The sequence below is a fragment of the Podarcis pityusensis genome, assembly GCF_964106645.2.
Source record: "Podarcis pityusensis genome assembly, chromosome: 10".
In the NCBI taxonomy this organism is placed as follows: domain Eukaryota; kingdom Metazoa; phylum Chordata; class Lepidosauria; order Squamata; family Lacertidae; genus Podarcis; species Podarcis pityusensis.
Window position 1 is genome coordinate 75,392,534 of NC_138035.1, and position 19,281 is coordinate 75,411,814.

A 19,281-nucleotide genomic window follows, 5' to 3' on the forward strand; every position below is an offset into this window, starting at 1 on the left:
CTATACATAAGATAACAAATGTATGATTATCATAAAAATATAAATAATTGAGCTACACTCAAGTTCTTGTGAGAATAAAAAAAACCTGTAAAGCATTTTGATACAGAAATACATCATTAGAATTTGAAGTGATCCTTTAGTCTCTTCTATGATGCTTTCGGCTTGTTGGTGTATCAATAAAAAGGTGGTAGACTAACGACCTATATTATAGCAAAATCTTCCCAGCACATGGTGGCAGGCATGAATATGAGTCAAGATTTTGGTAAGGAACACATTGAGAACCCAGCCAACATTGAGCTGTGTGATAATTCAGGTCAGCTACAGCACATATATTTTGGATATCCGTGCCACAGTTCTTAAACTTATCACTTTAGGGGTCTGATCCAGATAAACAACTTATCATATGATAAAATTATTCCTAGATTGTACCACATGTAGAAATTGCAAGAAACTCCTTGCACATATAAAACTTAATGTTAAGGAGGCTTCCAGCCTAGTCTTTGGCCTCTTTTGTGACATCAGTGTTAACCACAGTTACTAGTTTACAATGTAACATCAGTGTAGTTTACATCAGTGTTAACCACAGTTACTAGTTTACAACACGGACACTGGCACCAGAGCCTGCAATAAACCCAGATGCCAACTTTGCTGCCACATACACCCGGACAACACCATTACTGGCCCCAACAACATCACACATACCATCTCGGGACTATTCAATTGCTCATCATCTAACATTGTGTATGGCATCAAATGCCAACAGTGTCCTTCAGCTCTCTATATTGGACAAACAGGCCAAACCTTACGCCAAAGAATAAATGGACATAAATCTGACATCAAGAATCACAAAACAGAGAAACCAGTAGGAGAACACTTCAATCTCCCAGGACATTCTATACAAGATCTCAAAGTAGCTGTTTTACTACAAAGGAATTTCAGAAATAGACTGGAAAAAGAAGCTGCTGAATTGCAACTCATTACCAAACTTAAAACCATGGAGAGACCTGGTTTGAACAAAGACATTGGATTCTTATCCCATTATACATGACTAAGCCATTTCTCACCTTCTCACCCCTTGCCTTTTCCTGTAAGACCTATTACAGTCGTTAAGAGTCGTCAGCAGGCTCATCTCAGCTATCTGCCAATCACCCATTCCCACCACCCTTCTGAGTAATACCCCTCCCCACCTTCTCACTATATAGAAGGATCTGGCAACTTCTGTTTCAGTGTATGTGTGCTTGCACACGAAAGCTCATACCAAGAACTAACTTAGTTGGTCTTAAAGGTGCTACTGGAAGGATTTTTTTTATTTTGACTATGGCTGACCAACACGGCTACCTATCTGTAACTGGAACCATGGAAGGCACCACATTGAGCCGCATGAAATGGAAGTCCATCAACCTCACCAAGAAACTTGCACAGGTACAGACTGATATCTTCTTTCTTACTAAATGCAAGAACCTGGACACTATACCCAAGGGTCTTAGAATTAAGAACCCTCTACAATCCACGTATCCCACTGAATATACAAGAAAACTATGCAACACTTTCTCTAAGAAGCTGCTCAAACATCTGATCAGCGTTCTCTACTCTAAACAGAAGCTGATAAAGGAGGAACTCCTTGTATTAGACAACTCTATCAGGAACCACCAAGCTTGGCAAGAGTTCCAAAAGGAAAAACAAAACATTTACCACTCTCAACTGGAGCTACTGAAAAAACAGAAAAACAAGAAACTCTCTAACCTTTCCAACCTACAGGCTACTAATCAAAACAAGATCAACAATATTGTCAATCTCTCACAGCAAGCACTCAGCCCAGCCGAGGAATCAGTCCTTTCACGTGGACTGTCATTCTGCCCTGCCAAATCCCCACACATGATTCAGTTCTACGGGGACTTGGAAGCATTTTTCCGCCGTTTACGCCTGAAGGAGTATTTTCAACACACACAACAACAAGACAAATCAGAACAAACAACAACTTCACAACACAACACCTCTCAACCCACTGGAGAACAACAACCACCCTCCCAACAGAACACTGACCACCAACTACCTCCGAAAAAGTGTTACACAAAAAGGGACTCCACATGGACCCCTCCTGATGGACGCAATACCACACTGGACTTATACATTGACTGCTTCCGCCACAGAATCCAAACAGATGTGACCAGAAAACACCATCACTTACAACAAAATCTAAACCATGCTGAAAGGAGAGCCATAGATAATCTCAGAAACAACCCAAACATTATAATTAAAGAAGCAGACAAAGGTGGAGCTGTCGTCATCATGAACAAAACTGACTACATTCAGGAGGCTCACAGACAACTTTCCAATACCGCCTTTTACACAAAATTGGACTCAGACCCCACACAAGAATACAAGAAAGAACTGAACAAGATTGTTAAGGAGCTACCCCCACACATCCAAGAACAGATCCTCACCAACACACCAACAGAACCTCGACCAGGAACTTTCTATCTTCTACCTAAAATACACAAACCAGGAAATCCAGGACGCCCCATCATTTCAGGTATTGGCACTATTACAGTGGGTGTCTCCGGTTATATGGACTCTGTTCTGAAACCATATGCCATCAGTGCTCCCAGCTATGTACGTGACACCACAGATTTTCTGAGGAAAATACAATCTTTAAATAATCTTCCCAACAATACTATACTAGCTACTATGGATGTGGAATCTCTGTATACCAACATCCCACACAACGATGGTTTACAAGCTATAAGGAACACCATTTCAGATAAAACCACAGCGGACCTTGCCACCAAACTCTGCCAATTTGTCCTTACCCACAACAACTTCAAATTCGGTGATGACCTGTTCCTTCAGATCAGCGGCACAGCAATGGGCACCCGCATGGCCCCACAGTATGCCAACATCTTCATGGCAGATTTAGAACAACGTTTCCTAAACTCCTACCCACTCAAACCTCTCTTGTACCTGCGATACATTGACGATATTTTTATCATCTGGACACATGGTCAACAGACCCTGGACACCTTTCACCAGAAATTTAATGATTTTCACCCCACAATCAACCTTACAATGAATCAATCTATGCAAGAAATACATTTTTTGGACACTACTATAAAAATACAGGATGGGCGCATAGACACCACCTTATACCGTAAACCAACTGACCGACGAACATATCTACATGCCTCTAGCTACCATCCCAAACATACCAAACAGTCCATTGTATATAGCCAGGCACTACGTTACAGCCGCATCTGTTCCAATTCTACAGACAGAGACTCTCACCTAAGAGATCTACAGCAAACCTTTTCAGAACTAAAATACCCAGCAGATGAAGTTAGACAACAGATCAACAGAGCCAGACTTATACCCAGAGAGAACTTGCTGCAAGACAGACCCAAAAAAGAAAATAACAGAACACCTCTAGTCATCACATACAGCTCCCAAGTTAAAACAGTACAACGCATCATCAGAGATCTACAACCTCTCCTGGACAATGACAGTTCTCTTTCTCAAGCTCTGGGAGGAAGACCTTTCATTGCCTACAGACAGCCACCCAATCTTAAACAACTCCTAACCCACAATAATACTACAACCAGACTTAACACGGACACTGGCACCAGAGCCTGCAATAAACCCAGATGCCAACTTTGCTGCCACATACACCCGGACAACACCATTACTGGCCCCAACAACATCACACATACCATCTCGGGACTATTCAATTGCTCATCATCTAACATTGTGTATGGCATCAAATGCCAACAGTGTCCTTCAGCTCTCTATATTGGACAAACAGGCCAAACCTTACGCCAAAGAATAAATGGACATAAATCTGACATCAAGAATCACAAAACAGAGAAACCAGTAGGAGAACACTTCAATCTCCCAGGACATTCTATACAAGATCTCAAAGTAGCTGTTTTACTACAAAGGAATTTCAGAAATAGACTGGAAAGAGAAGCTGCTGAATTGCAACTCATTACCAAACTTAAAACCATGGAGAGACCTGGTTTGAACAAAGACATTGGATTCTTATCCCATTATACATGACTAAGCCATTTCTCACCTTCTCACCCCTTGCCTTTTCCTGTAAGACCTATTACAGTCGTTAAGAGTCGTCAGCAGGCTCATCTCAGCTATCTGCCAATCACCCATTCCCACCACCCTTCTGAGTAATACCCCTCCCCACCTTCTCACTATATAGAAGGATCTGGCAACTTCTGTTTCAGTGTATCTGAAGAAGTGTGCTTGCACACGAAAGCTCATACCAAGAACTAACTTAGTTGGTCTTAAAGGTGCTACTGGAAGGATTTTTTTTAGTTTACAATGAACACACTGACCTTGCCTACTTTGTCCCTCCAGTAGTGTACAGAGAATCAACCCATAATCTCTGGTTTAGTGTTAAGCAAGAACTGGGGATCATAGTTTGTTCTGCTCCAACAAACCACAAGCAGAAGGCTAAAAACAACTGTGGCTACAGATTATGGTTCGTTCAGAACAAAATGAACCATGATCACACGTAATGCTAACCCAGGAACTATGGTTTGTTTCTCCCAAGCATTAGCAGGTGAGATCACTTTGGGCCCCTTCCAATCCTACAATTCTATTATTATATTTTTTCTTTCTTTTACATATGGTACTAATTTAGTTTCTTTTACTTCTGTTTTTTGAATTGGTAGTGACTGATTTTGCACTGAAGGTTTGTGGTGAAGTTTTATTATGATGTGGCATGTAAATATTTTGAACAAATGTTGAATGTGTCAATAGTGAATATTAAAGCTGCCTGTGGTGATATAGTCCTTTTAAGATTAGCTTGCGGGTTGCATGGGCATTTGTTAGGATTCCTGGAATAATGAGCCTAAACGCAGATGCCTCTCATGTCAGGAACATGGCTCGCCAAAGGGCAGGGGAAGAATCAGACACAGAAATTAAGCTAAGTGAAAGAGGGACCTACTCTGCAGATGAGAGCTGGCTGACAGAGTCAAGAAAGCGTAGTTCGACCCCCCTTCTTGAGGAAGACACTGTTAGCTCTCAAGAAGCGGGAGAGTTGGAAGGCAGCCAGAGCACTACTAGGCAATCAGCAGAAAAGCAGAGGTCTGAGACTGTGTCAAGTGAAAGTGGGGAGGGCAAAGACCAGCCTCTCAGTCCCTGTTCTAGGAGATTGGATAAGATCAGAGGGCACAATGGGAAAGGCGGGAGTTTGATGTCCTTCCTGCTGTGGAAGGGGCAAAGACTCAGACTGACCAACCATCGTCAACACAAGCAGGTGAGAAGTCTGAATGTGTTTTGTTGTAAACAAACATACATAAGAGTCATTACTTCTTATTGGGGCTTGCTTGCCTGCCAGAGATCATTACATCTCATTAAGGTCAGTGTCAAACAGTAATCAAAGACATGTAATGGGAGCAGGTGCTGATTTCGTTGGGCGGAAGGGGTGAATGCTCATAATCAGCATTTCCTTAAAAACCTGGGCTGTGGCGAGCATAGGGAGCTCTCAGCATGGACGGTCAGCACCTGTTCGGACCTAGGAAGGTATTTTGCTTTCTCGCTTAGCCTGCTAAGATTTATGCGCAAGTGTTTCAGTCAGCTAGCTAGAGAAGATTGTTTTTGTTATTTTTTAGCCTCTGAGCAGTCTTAATTTGTATAATCACTTGAAGCTTTTCCTTTTTCAGAGTTTGTTTTAATAAGGTTTCTTGTATGTTTTTATGGAACTTGTTCTTGCTTGAGTTTCTGAACCCTCCAATCTTGACTACACTTTTTGAAGTGGGTCATTCATCACACTGCCCCACCAAATGCAGAAGTTGCCTTTATCCTGTTTCCCCCTGCAAAAAGCTGTAGTTGTTTGGACTGTTCTGAGTTTGCAGTGAAATGAATGTTGGTGATGAAATACAGCCCCAGTTTTCTTTACCTCTCTTTTTTGAAACTGATACGGTCAGGTCATTGTTGTCATCGTCTTTCTTTTTGCTGCTCAAATCAATTGTGTTCACTGTTACAGTTGATCGGATTTCCTGCTGGGCCATTTTCATTCTATCATACAGAACTTTGAAAAACTTTTCCGATTTTTTCTGCTCATTCAGTTGCTGGTAAAAGGAATACTGAAGGGGGAAAGTAACCTTTTAGATATCAGCAGATTAATAATGGGAAAATATTTGCTATCATAGTACTGGACATACAAATAACATATTACAGCTTGGCAAACAAAGACTATAGCTGGTAGCCAGAGAAAAAGAAAGCCCACATACCTTTAGAAATGTGCTTTATTTACAGATCTGCATAACAGAGTCATCAGGATGAAATTGTTACCACTAGTGAGCACTAGCAAAATGCCAGGCTAATAGGTTATTTCTAATGGTGCCAAATAAATATTGGCAATGTCACTCAGAACACAAGGAATTCCTTTGTTTTGTCAGATCAAGGTCCACCTAATCCTTCATTCTGAATCCTACAGTAGAGCCCTTCAGCTTTGGGTCACTAGATGTTGTTAGAGCACAACTCCCATAATTCTGTGACAGCTTTGCCAGTGACCAGAGATGGTCAAAGAACATCTGGGGACCCAAGGTTGAAGGTTGTCCTACAGATACCCCTGGATGCTCACAACCAGAGTGTGAAGATAATGGCCCTTCCTTGTCGCTGGTCCCTAGCAGCTGCCTCTGAATGTGGAGGTTCTGGTTCTGGATATGGTTCTGGATATGATTGCTAACAGCAATTTATAGACTCGCTCTCCATGAATTTGTGTAATCCCCTTTCCCAGGTCTAAATTGGATATGTCCATTGATTTCAATGGGCACATTGGATACAGCCCACAGTATTCTAAATATGGCCACACCATATTTATAATACTTTTAAGTCCTTTTCCTAATAAATCCAACACTAGGTTTTACATCATCACCGCCTCTGCACACTGAGTCAGTGTTTCAATGAGCTTTTCATCATAATCACAATGAGGTTTTTTCCTGGTGCACATACCTGGCTCAGATCAAATTATTCAGACTGAAACCTTTCTTTAAATTAATTGATTAACAAGCAGGGCTGGCACCAGACCCTCACCAACCTGTAGCACTGGAAGAAGATACAAGTCACTCTGAGGGCATGTGCATATATACATAATCAGAGAAATCAAGCCGCTGTGGAATTACACTAACCTATTTTGGTTAGACATACCATCTTCCCTGCAGCATCAAGCTCAGAGGAAACCAATTCTGTCAACGTTCAGCAGGTGCTGACCATGCTCAGCATTTAATTGGCTGGACCATATGCCATCACTAAGCCACCTCCCCTTCCTCAGTCAAAAGAGCAAAAAACTGATAAAAAGCAACAACAGATCTGCCATGCAAGTGTGATATTTGGAAGGGCATTAGAGGAGAAAGAGCAGACGGTCTGCTAAAGCATGAGGGGAAGAGTACAGATATGCTGAATGGTAGGGGCTGAGGGGTCTTCAGGACCCCCAAATTTTTCAAGGAGGGGGCTGGGCTCCTCCAAAATCCTGTGGCCCGCTCTGCCTCCCTGCCAATATTGCACGGGGAGGAGAAGCCAGAGCCCAGAGGCCCCACTCTGCCTCCTCCTCACGCGGGGAGGAGCAGGCTGAGCGTGGAGCCCATTTCTCACCAGGTCCGTGCGAACACCATCATTACAGCGGCAAGATACCTGTGTGTCCTGATCTGGCGAGTGAGTGCTCGGTGGGGGCGGGACATGTCACATGACATGCAACGTGATTCATCACATGACATGCCCCCACAATGTGGGGGGGGCAACTTGATGCCCTTGGAAGAGTAAAAGCCCTAGAGTGGCAGGCAATGCATGTCTCAGGAGTGAAGGCAAAGGGAAGAGAAGCTCACCTTGAAATGCATTGACTCCTGCTTGTGCATTTCTCTGTGTGCACCCTTAAGTTCTTTTCATATTTGAACAGGTTTTCAATATAGACAGAAAGAACAAAGCAATACCAAGTAAGTACCTGGATCTGTGTGTTTCCACCTTCAAGCAATGCAATCCCAAGCAGGATGGCTTCAGAGAATATCCTGTCATTTTTGGTACTAACTATGACATCCGTGACAAGTTCTGATGCGCCTTCTTTATCCAGTAGGCACTGAATATCTTGCATTGAAACACCAGACTTATCTGAATCTTGTCCTGAAAAGCTACCTGGAATAAGATAAGATAAAATAAAATAAAATAAAAGCCAAGATTCAGATACATTCATTCTGAAATCAAATCATTCCTAGTTAAGTGTAATTGCCTAATTTTCTTGTATTCAATATCTGGCTATAACACTTGTGGACACACTATTATACTAACATACTAACATAAGAGAGTGCCACTTTTTAAAATGAAAGTAATCAAATAATCAACAGATTCTAATATGAATCAGGGCTAAGCTCTAAAACACAGGAGGGAAATGAAAATGAGAGCCATTCTCAGCATGTATAAAGTGCCCTACCCCAGGAGATATGCTGACTTGAGTGTCCTTGTTTTTTATTTAAAATTCTAAATCCCTGTGGTCCACAAATATGCTTTAGATTTACTAATGAAGAATGCATGTTCAAGAAATCTTAACAGTTGAAGGCACAACTAAACTGGATTGAGTAACTGTAAGTATCCATCTTTTCTGGGGTGGGGTGGGGGCAGACCATAGCTCTGTGGTAGTGTACATTTTTTGCAAAGCATGCACTCTGGAGCAGAGGTGGACAAACAGTCTGACTTGTAGCTTCCTGTGCCCCACTTTTCCTTTAGAACGTAAGAGGGGCTTTGCAAGATCAAGGAAATGTCTACCTCAACTGGCTTTCTTTGTTAGAAGATCAGCTACCAGCACAGGTGCTGCTATGGGATCCATCAGAAATAGGTCTATGCTCCTCCAAGAGATTGTTGTAAACTTTTGACCTAACCTGGCTCTACTTTAACTGCCCCATGTCCTGTAAATCTAATGTTAGTGGCAAGGTCAAGGCTGTGTGCATTCTGCCACTGTACAAAACCAAAGCATGCTGGATGCAGAATTCAACTTCCCGGGGATTTCAGCTTTTATTTTATTTTATTTTTTAAAATGTACATAAATTAGCTAAAAGTAGTCATTAGTCTCACTTAAATCAATAAAATTTATGCTAGTTGTGACTAATTGCTGCTGCACTGTGCTCCAAGTTTCTAGCTTTCATGGCTTTGCAGAGAGGCCTGAAAGTATATGAAAAATGTCATAAAGATTTTCAGTGTTCAGGAAGCAGGGGCTTCAATGGCCACCAAATAGTTTCCCCCACTTTACTGGGAAATAACATAAATATAGAATCATAGAATCATAGAATCATAGAGTTGGAAGAGACCACAAGGGCCATCGAGTCCAACCCCCTGCCAAGCAGGAAACACCATCAGAGCACTCCTGACATATGGTTGTCAAGCCTCTGCTTAAAGACCTCCAAAGAATATGAATTAAGCAAAATAATTAAAACATCAAAATTGGCTTAACATGTTTAGTTTACAGAGGTCACAAATTTTAGTTTTGTCTTCTTGCAAAATTAGTGCAATTTTTGTATCAATACAGTTAAGTTTGTTTATACAGACAGAATTACAAGCCTGGTAGATGAAGGGAATGCAGTGGATGTAGCCTACCTTGATTTCAGCAAGGCATTTGACAAGGTGCCTCATGATATTCTTGTAAAGAAACTGGTAAAATGTGGTCTTGACTATGCTACCACTCAGTGGATTTGTAACTGGCTGACTGACCGAACCCAAAGGGTGCTCATCAATGGTTCCTCTTCATCCTGGAGAAGAGTGACTAGTGGGGTGCCACAGGGTTCTGTCTTGGGCCCGGTCTTATTCAACATCTTTATCAATGACTTGGATGATGGACTCAAGGGCATCCTGATCAAATTTGCAGATGACACCAAATTGGGAGGGGTGGCTAACACCCCAGAGGACAGGATCACACTTCAAAACGACCTTGACAGATTAGAGAACTGGGCCAAAACAAACAAGATGAATTTTAACAGGGAGAAATGTAAAGTATTGCACTTGGGCAAAAAAAATGAGAGGCACAAATACAAGATGGGGGACACCTGGCTTGAGAGCAGTACATGTGAAAAGGATCTAGGAGTCTTGGTTGACCACAAACTTGACATGAGCCAACAGTGTGACGCGGCAGCTAAAAAAGCCAATGCAATTCTGGGCTGCATCAATAGGAGTATAGCATCTAGATCAAGGGAAGTAATAGTGCCACTGTATTCTGCTCTGGTCAGACCTCACCTGGAGTACTGTGTCCAGTTCTGGGCACCACAGTTCAAGAAGGACATTGACAAACTGGAACGTGTCCAGAGGAGGGCAACCAAAATGGTCAAAGGCCGGGAAACGATGCCTTATGAGGAACGGCTAAGAGAGCTGGGCATGTTTAGCCTGGAGAAGAGGAGGTTAAGGGGTGATATGATAGCCATGTTCAAATATATAAAAGGATGTCACATAGAGGAGGGAGAAAGGTTGTTTTCTGCTGCTCCAAAGAAGCGGACACGGAGCAATCGATCCAAACTACAAGAAAGAAGATTCCACCTAAACATTAGGAAGAACTTCCTGACAGTAAGAGCTGTTCGACAGTGGAATTTGCTGCCAAGGAGTGTGGTGGAGTCTCCTTCTTTGGAGGTCTTTAAGCAGAGGCTTGACAACCATATGTCAGGAGTGCTCTGATGGTGTTTCCTGCTCGGCAGGGGGTTGGACTCGATGGCCCTTGTGGTCTCTTCCAACTCTATGATTCTATGATTCTATAAATTTGTTCCTGCCTTGGTGATGGACTGGATGAGAGCCAACAAACAGAAGCTCAATCCAGATAAGACTGAGGCACTGTTAGCGAGGGGTTCCCTAGACCAGATGGGTGGGAGGTCACCTGCTCTTGATGGGGTTACCCTCCCTCTGAAGGAGCAGGTACACAGCTTGAGGGTCCTCCTGGATCCTTTGCTCCCACTCGAGGCTCAGGTGGCCTCAGTGGCCCGGAGTGCCTTCCATCAGCTTCGGCTAGTGGCTCATCCTATCTGGGATAGCCTAACTACTGTTGTCTATGCTCTGGGAACCTCAAGGTTAGATTACTGCAATGTGATATACATAGGGCTGCCTCTGAAGATGGTTCAGAAACTTCAGGTACTGCAGAATTCAGTGGCAAGGTTGCTCACCGGAGCAAGATGGCTTGAGCATATTACACCAATCCTGGTTCGACTGCACAAGTTATCAATTCGTTTCTGAGCCCAATTCAAAGTGCTGGTTTTGACCTATAAAGCCTTAAACAGATCAGGACTGCAATACTTCTTTCCATATGAAACTACCCAGTCCCTGAAAATGATCTGAGGCCCTTCTTCATATGCCTCCTTCTTGAGAGGTGCAGAGGGTGGCAACACAAGAACGGGCCTTCTCTGCAGTGGCTCCCCATCTATGGAATGCTCTCCCCAGGGAAGTTTGCCTGTTGCCTTCTCTCCAGGCATAAATGTTACTTTTTAACCAGGCCTTTGGTTGATTTGATTGACATCCTATGTCCTTTTAAAATGGGGGGGGGTGTTGTTTTTATTTTGATTATGTCTTTCGTGGTTTTATATTTGATTTTAGCCTGTGACCTGCCCTGAGACCTCCTGGTATATAAATTCAATAAATAATAATAAGTACATTTAGGCCAAAATCCAGTGTGGCACTGAGGGTGCTTAAGCCTGCTGAAATCAATGGACTTAAGTATGCTGCACTCTCTGTTGGAGGGTGAGGTGACATTGATTTTAAAATTAATCTTAGTGCTGAATGCACTAAGTTCTGTGTAAGGCTTTCAGGTCAGGTCAGGCCAGGTCAGGTCAGGTCAAAGCTAAGCACTTTAACCCTGTAATCTGATACCTTACTTATCTGAAAGTAAGTTCCACACTGTGTGTGCAACCCTTCACACTCCAGGGACTAAATCCCATTGAAGTCAATGGGGGTCAAAACTAAGCAGACATGTACAAGATTTCACAGAACATATTTGGTTTCCTGCACTGAATCAAGCCACAGTCCCCCTTGGTTTCAATAGGAGAGTTACTTTCTCTCATGGAAATCAAAGGGTGTGTATGCTTGATTTTTTAAATTGCATTTTTCCTTGCTTGAGACATATTCCATTTTGAACAGAAATAGTTTCTTATTGTAGATGTTCAACAACTGATTTGTTAATTATAATTATTTACCGTACCTCCTCCTTGCATTGCTTTGCTGTAGTTGCTGGACAGAGGACCGTTGACACTGGTTCCATAGTCACCTTTAAAATAGCGATTGAGAAGTATTTTCCTCAGGTTGCTACCCTTTAAGAAGATAAAAACAGTAGGAAAAGTCACAGCTTTTGGTAAACACACCAGTAAGTAGTTTCATAGTCTTGGCTCTTTTGTTACCAGTGGCCTATAGCTCAGCAGTAGAACATCTGCTTTGCATGCAGAAGGACCCCATCCCCAAGCCAGCATCTCTAGGCAGGGCCTGGAATGTCTCCTGTCTGAAACTCTGGAGAGCTACTGCCTGTCAGCATAGACAATACGGAGCTAGATGGACCAAAAAATGTGACTCAAGATAAGGCAGCCCCCTATGCTCTTTTCATGCTCAGAATCCACAGGAAGATCTAATTCCTCCCATTCATATGCACCTAGTCACATACAGCCAGGAGGTGCATATATGAGCTATGAAAGAGGGAAGGGAGAGGAGCTGCTTCAGGTTGTGGCAGATGTTCTTCTGGAGACACCTAGTCTGGTGGTCCCTGGGGATTTTAACAACCATGCCAACATGACCCTACAAGGGGCTGCTCAAGACTTCATGGGAAGCATAGCCTCCATGGAGCTGCTCCTGAATAAATCTGTCCCTACTCTTAGCCACAGACATGCCTTGGATCTGGTGTTTAGCGCTTTGGGCATGAGTTTGTTCAATTAAGTGGAACAAAAGAAGTGTCATGGTTAGATCACTTCCTGGTGCAACTAGACTTCTCAGTGACCTTCCCCGATGCAGGGAGGTGGGACCGATTTGAATGGTCTGCTCTCACCACTTAGTGGATCCAAATGATTTTCAGAGAGTGGTAGGGGATGTATTATCCCGTGCTGATGGGCTCTCAGCTGATTCCCTGGTGGTACGCTGGAATGTGGAGTTAACCAGAGCTAATGACTGTCTGGGTAGGATTGGCAAGGATCAAGAAGACAGGTGACTGGTTTCACTCATCTAAGCAGCCTATCCACATTCTCTGAGATAACTTTATCTGCAGAAAAACTTTACAAAATCATTGCAGGAGATCTTGGGGCCCTCACTACAGTGATTTTGCTCAGATTCAGAAAAGGGTAGACTCCACCGTGGTGCAAGGCTGTGGAGGGAGAATGCCAGAGCTCTGTCTAGTCAAGTTGTATGGGATCAATTTCAACCTGTTACCTCTGAGGATGTGCTGCTTGGACAAGTGAAACCAATCACCTGCCTTTTTGATCCTTGCCCATCCTGGCTCATAAAATCTATCCTTGCCCATCCAGGCCCACTTAAAGAAGAGGTTATTAAAAAAATATCTTTGGGCCAGGCATTATAGCCAAATATTGCCCAGTCTCAAATCTTCCATTCCTGGGCAAGTTGATTGAGTGTGTGGTCACTGAACAACTCCAGGCATGTCTGGAGGATGTGGGCCATTTGGATCCCTCCCAATCAGGATTCAGACACCATCATGGGACTGAAACCACCTTGGTATCGCTGGCTGATGATCTCAGTAGCGGAGGAACCCTCTCTGGCACCCGGGGTGTGGCAGCCCATACGGACTGCGCACGCACGGCATCCCATACAGTCTCCATGCGAGAGGCAGCCTGTACAGATGCCCATATGGACGGCGTGCAAGAGCAGCAGCCTGTACGGACTGTGCATGCCCTTGGCTGCTCTATAGCTGGAGGGAGGCAGGGGCCATCTTGTCACCCCCCCCCCCGAGTGGCACCCGGGGCAGTCCGCCTCCCACTTTGTACGGCCCTCAATGATCTCCGGCAGGCTAGGAACAGAGGTGAAAGCTGTTTCTTGGTTCTGCTGGATCTCTCAGTGACTTTTGATACCATGGTATCAACTATGGTATCCTTCTGGACTGTCTAGAAGAGTTGGGAGGTGCGGGCATTGTTATGCAGTGGCTCCATGCCTTCCTCCTGGGCTGTGTCCAGAAAGTGGAGTTGGGAGATGAGTGTCTGAACCCCTGGACACTCACTTGTGGAGTGCCGCAGTGCTCTGTCCTCTCCCGCAAGCTTTTTAACATCTAAATGAAGCTGCTGGGAGAGATCATCAGGAGGTTTGGGCTGGGTGTTCACTAGTATGCAGATTATACTCAGCTCTACCTCTCCTTTAAACTGGAACCAGTGAAGGTGGTGAATGTCCTGTGTGACGTTCTATGATTCAATGATACTCTGAGTAGGACTTGGAGACCTATACATCCCACATGTCTCTGCATGAACAACCCTGGGGTGCCTTGAATGATGGTCAGGGTACCGCAGGTAACACCAACCTCTGTCCCTCTTTCCTTCCCTCCCTCCTCTGATGCCCTCTCATGTCTCTGCTTCCCAAAGGCTGGCACAGCTGTTTATTGCAGCAGCCCTGGCAATAAGCTCCACTGGCGAATGGTGCCTTTGGGAGGCACCTTTCTTTGGGGCAGAGGGAAGGGGTAGCTCACAGACCAGGGGTGGCAGCAGCAGGGGAGGAGAGAGGAGGCTGAGGGAACACTCCGCAAGGGAGGGTGTTTGGAAAAGGTGAGAGGCTGCCAGCTCTGCAGGCAAGGGGTGACATGACTGGGCTCCTGAGCCCCACAGGGGAGCCGCAGAAAGAATGGAGTTGGCTTAGGGAGCCATGGACTCAAAGAGGCCAAAAACCTCTGCTGTACCCAATAACAGTGGTCTTCAACTGATGGGCCATGGCCTGATCCAAGGTGGGTTGCAACAGTAGCTAAGCAAATTAATAACAATGACAATGAGAAAGCAAACATACATCATGTTCATCTCAGTGCTTTTATTCACATTTAGGAACACAAGTTCTCCCCATCTGCTGGTCACAGTGACTAGAATGACGTCTATAAAGCTTAGCATTATATGTGTGTGGAATGTAAATAGCGCTCAGCTGACTCGAAGTTCTTATGTAACAACAGTAGGAGACATAGTATAGCTTTGAAGAGACGGCATAAGAGTCTTATTGTTACCCATTAATACCATTCTTTTGTCTCTGACAATAGTTGCAAGGGATATAAACAAAGGCTCAGAGAAGCAACAGTAATTTATATGTGGTTTTAAAGAGTTCTAAGAAACAAGCTCATTGACAGCAAGGGACAAATTTTCTAGGAGATCATTTCTAGGAGGAAAATAATGTTTCAGCGTAAGTCAAGAAGAGGAAATAAAAATTTTGACCCCTGCATTCAGTTTTATTATATTCTAGTTGTTTCAAGGAGGGGACTACCCTCTTGATTTTGTAAGATTCCCCCCCCCCCCCCCCGGGGATATATATCAAGTCATCCTGGCTAGACAGACACATATTTGAGTTTGTTAGATATTCTCTGTGAGCTACAGTATACAAAAGGAAGTGTATCCTCTCTCACAATTGAAATCAAACATGTTTAAATGCTGTTGTGTACCTTATACCTCACAGCATACTTGTATTTTCTTGGCAGCTTGAAAAAAATGATCGGAATCTAGGGCCTGTTTTGGTGAGTTACGTCAAAGAGTGTATGCTCAAACATTTTCAAGGCTATTAATGGTAGGAAGTATACAACTTCCTGGTATAAATAAGGGCTTTCTGCCCTTGCCTGTTCACTAGAACAGACCCTGCTGTGCTTATGGTTCCAGCTTCCTCCTACATCTAGATCTAGTTTCTTTATGTCCCCCTGCCTAGATTTGAAGACAGACACCCATTGTCAAAACCTTTGCTTCCTCTGTTTTCTCTAAATGTTGACAATTTGATTGAAGGACCTGTGCAAAAGCATTGTGGATACAGACACCCATTGTCAAGCCCTGCCACTCATTTTTTTCCATTCTTCTGTTGTCTTCCCCAAATGCTGAAACACTGATTGTATGCAACATGGGGCAGGGACCTCTGCATTGTAGGGAGTAGCCCAGGAGTCCTAGGATCTTCTTCTTCTTTTTTTTTTACAACAAAGGCGTGGAAGGGGCAAAAGATATCGGGTCCAGTAAATTTTTTCCCCTTTGTGTGTGTGTGTATGCACTTGTGCCAACAGGACCTCAGCCAAAGCTGGTACAGCCTAGGGAGAAGCTGCATCAGTCAGTGCAGCCTCCTCCTCCGATGGTGGGACAGACACAGAAGTGCTGCAATGGAAGGGGGAAGAAGACTCAGTGCCAAGGGAGATATGCCCCCCCCCCCATGCTCTGGTGTAAGTCAACTAACTCATGTCAGAGGGTGGGATGAAGAAACACCCGTCCTTTGGTCCTGTGCTCTGAGATATCCAGGACTGGGATCAGAAGCTAGGGTGGTTTCTTTCCATCCAGAATGTCTCTGTTAAAATGGGTCAGTTGCACGGTATGACCCCTTCCTTCCTTCCTTCCTTCCTTTTCCCATATAATTCCAAGCTGGGACAAGGTCACAAATTTAACAACACTGACTTTGCATCCATCCTGCCTCTATTTAAATCAGTACAGGTTTCTGCCTCAACAGCCATCCCACAGGTCAATGTGTCCTTGTAGTTGCAGCATAAAAGTCCAAAAACATGTACCAGATTTTCCAGCAGCTTCTCACAGAGAAAGGGGCCACTGACACAGCTCAGCTGCATCTCAAACTGCAAACATACAGATGTTTCAACTCCCCACAAGTAATGATGCTATTCCTACTTATATTTCCAACATGACATGCCTAGGTTTGTGGAGGATGTATAGGGAAATCACTAGGTCCAAACAGATCTTTCCTTTTTTCTCCACTTCTTAACTGTTAACAAACAAACATTTAAACAAAATCATTTCTCTTTCATTTTATGTTACAGCAGCACAAGTAGCCAAATATTATTTTAATAATAATAATAATAATAATAATAATAATAATAATAATAATACAGTGCATATTATTTCTATATAACATGTACACTGGTACACTGCATATGAACATAAGAAGAGCCTTGCTCAATCACAGCATAGCTTGCCTCCAGAAAATCCACACATGGAGTCTGGGAGCAATGGCTATCTCCAAGTGTGACTATCTCCAAGTCTTCAGCAGCTGACATTTAGCATTATGCTAACTCTGAAAATGGAAGCTGAATTCCTCTTGCTCCTGGCTACGGCCAAGGCTTTTTTTTACAGCTGCAACTCAGTTCCAGCACCTCTCAGGTGGACACCATTGCCATTATAAGAGAACAAAGGAGGTGTTCATGATGAGTTCTGGTACCTCTTTTTCTAGAAAAATAGCACTGGCTACAGCTCATGGTTAGTGAGGAGAGAGCTTAACCATGAGTCTGGGATCAGACACCATGCTCAGCTTAGCTCAATGTGGTGAAGCTGTAAAAAGGACAAAGAAAGGGGGGAGCAGCTGCAAGCATCCCTCTAGAAGCTCACATATTTGTGTAGTCCTGGTAAACCTTACCCATTGTCTTGCCAGAAATCTTCGGGAGAGGAAAGAACTAAGGAGTAAACCCTACACAAATCCAAAGTGAAGTCCCTAAACTGGTTGGATTGTACACCTTGTACACCTTCTTCCGGCAACTCCTGCAGCCAAGCTGGTGCCAAACATATTGCTCTGCTTTCCTTTGGACCACATCAGCCACGCCGAGAGGGGGATCTCCTGGCAACAGCTAAAATATACCTATTCCTCGAAATATGTACCATGTGATTATTTTTGGAGGGGGGGACAGTAGGAAACTCTAGCCCTCTGAACGTTTACACAAACGTAAATTGCAGAGTGTCCTGGGAGGTAGGGGCTTACTCCCTCCTAGAAAGTGTAGGATGGAAGCCTGAACTCCTTGATAACTTTTAGAACATGTCCTTCAGTTTGTGACAAACACTGGGGCTCCAGCCTTGGGAAGGTGCACCAAAAGGAGCAGTAACTGGCCCAATCAAACAGATTTGAGCCACCTTCCCACTGGTTCTCCTCGCCATTGTGGTTTCCACCCTGCCTTCGCCAGCAACTTGCGGATCCAGATTTCTCGCTTTCCTCCCCACCTCCACTGACACAGACAAGGTGATTAGAGGAAACTTGTGGCTGAGCGAGCATGGCTGAAAGGCCTCCTTCATTAAAGGAGACGGGGCTGCAGGTCTCATGAGGGGAAGGGGCCAAGTTCTCTTTTTGAGCAATGATGCTCTCTCTATCCCAGTTTGAATGCCTCCGGAGGGGCAGTTGCGCTGAGGGCTCAGCCAGCGGGTGGGACTGTCACCCCCTTCACTGTCAACAAGTGGTGGGGAAAGGAGAAGTAGTTTCTCGGGAGAGAAGGACTGAGGGAGAAATAGGAGGCTTTCAACTGGAGGATCTGCCCCTGTTGCTGCTGCTTCACTGAGAGACACAAACTGCTTTGTGTGAAATATGCTTCAGCAAACTTGTGAAGCTGAGCAGGAGGGCCGGGGAAGGCCATTTCTCTGCCTGCCAGCTCCCTTGCACCTAGCTGCAGCTCCGCTCCTGGGTTGGGTCTGACCCAGGAGGCGGAGATAAGCAGAAGAACTGTGGCAGCGTTGCCACCCCTCTACTTGGCTGGTGCGTCCTGGCAGGCCTGGCCGAATGGAGGGGGTGTCGCACATGTGACACATCATGCACACGTGACTGCCCCCCCCCCAATGTTGGGCCCAACTTGTTTGCCTAATTAGTGGGTTGTTCCCTAGACCAGATGGCCTGCTCTTAATGGGGTTACAGTTCCTCTGAAGGAGCATGTTTGTAGCTTGGGGGTCCTCCTGGATCCTTTGCTGTTACTTGAGGCTCAGGTGGCCTCAGTGGCCCAGAGTGCCTTCCATCAGCTTCAGCTGGTGGCCCAGCTATGCCCATATCTGGATAGGGATAGCCTAACTACTGTTGTCTATGATACTGCCAATCACTTTTATTGGTTGACTCCCTGCTTGCAGCATCACAATGGAGGGCAACATATGTCTTTCTGTCTGTTCTCTCTCTGTTATCCTTATTTCCTCCCTTATACATCTGCATGCTGGGTATATTCCACAATTCCTATTTATTTCAGTGGGAGATAACAAAACACATATAAAACATCAGTAACTGAAATAAACTGGAAGGAAACTTCAGCTGGATAGTGCTTTGTTTTTCTAGCTTTTATTACCACAAAAATTTGTATTTATACTGGACTGTGATTTGTTGAAATCACAAAAGCCAGAGAGAGTTTCAGTAAGATTTTCAGTGGTA

The 19,281-nt window shown here is 44.2% G+C and overlaps 1 protein-coding gene and 1 long non-coding RNA gene across 7 annotated transcripts in view; one reads left to right on the plus strand and one right to left on the minus strand.

The window, feature by feature from the left end:
• Positions 1–19,281, minus strand: part of ITPR2 (inositol 1,4,5-trisphosphate receptor type 2) — a 370,362-nt gene that overhangs the window by 75,705 nt on the left and 275,376 nt on the right. For all 6 annotated transcript variants that reach the window (XM_081023379.1, XM_081023378.1, XM_081023377.1 and 3 more), the window contains 3 exons: positions 12,164–12,272; positions 7,952–8,139; positions 5,909–6,095 (listed from right to left, as the gene is read on the minus strand). In XM_081023379.1, the coding sequence (XP_080879505.1) occupies positions 5,909–6,095; positions 7,952–8,139; positions 12,164–12,272 (484 nt within the window). The remainder of the gene's footprint in view (positions 1–5,908; positions 6,096–7,951; positions 8,140–12,163; positions 12,273–19,281) is intronic.
• Positions 9–7,997, plus strand: LOC308486781. Its single transcript, XR_013991302.1, has 4 exons — positions 9–540; positions 4,321–4,567; positions 4,885–5,266; positions 7,907–7,997. It is a non-coding gene; the product is annotated as an uncharacterized lncRNA (long non-coding RNA).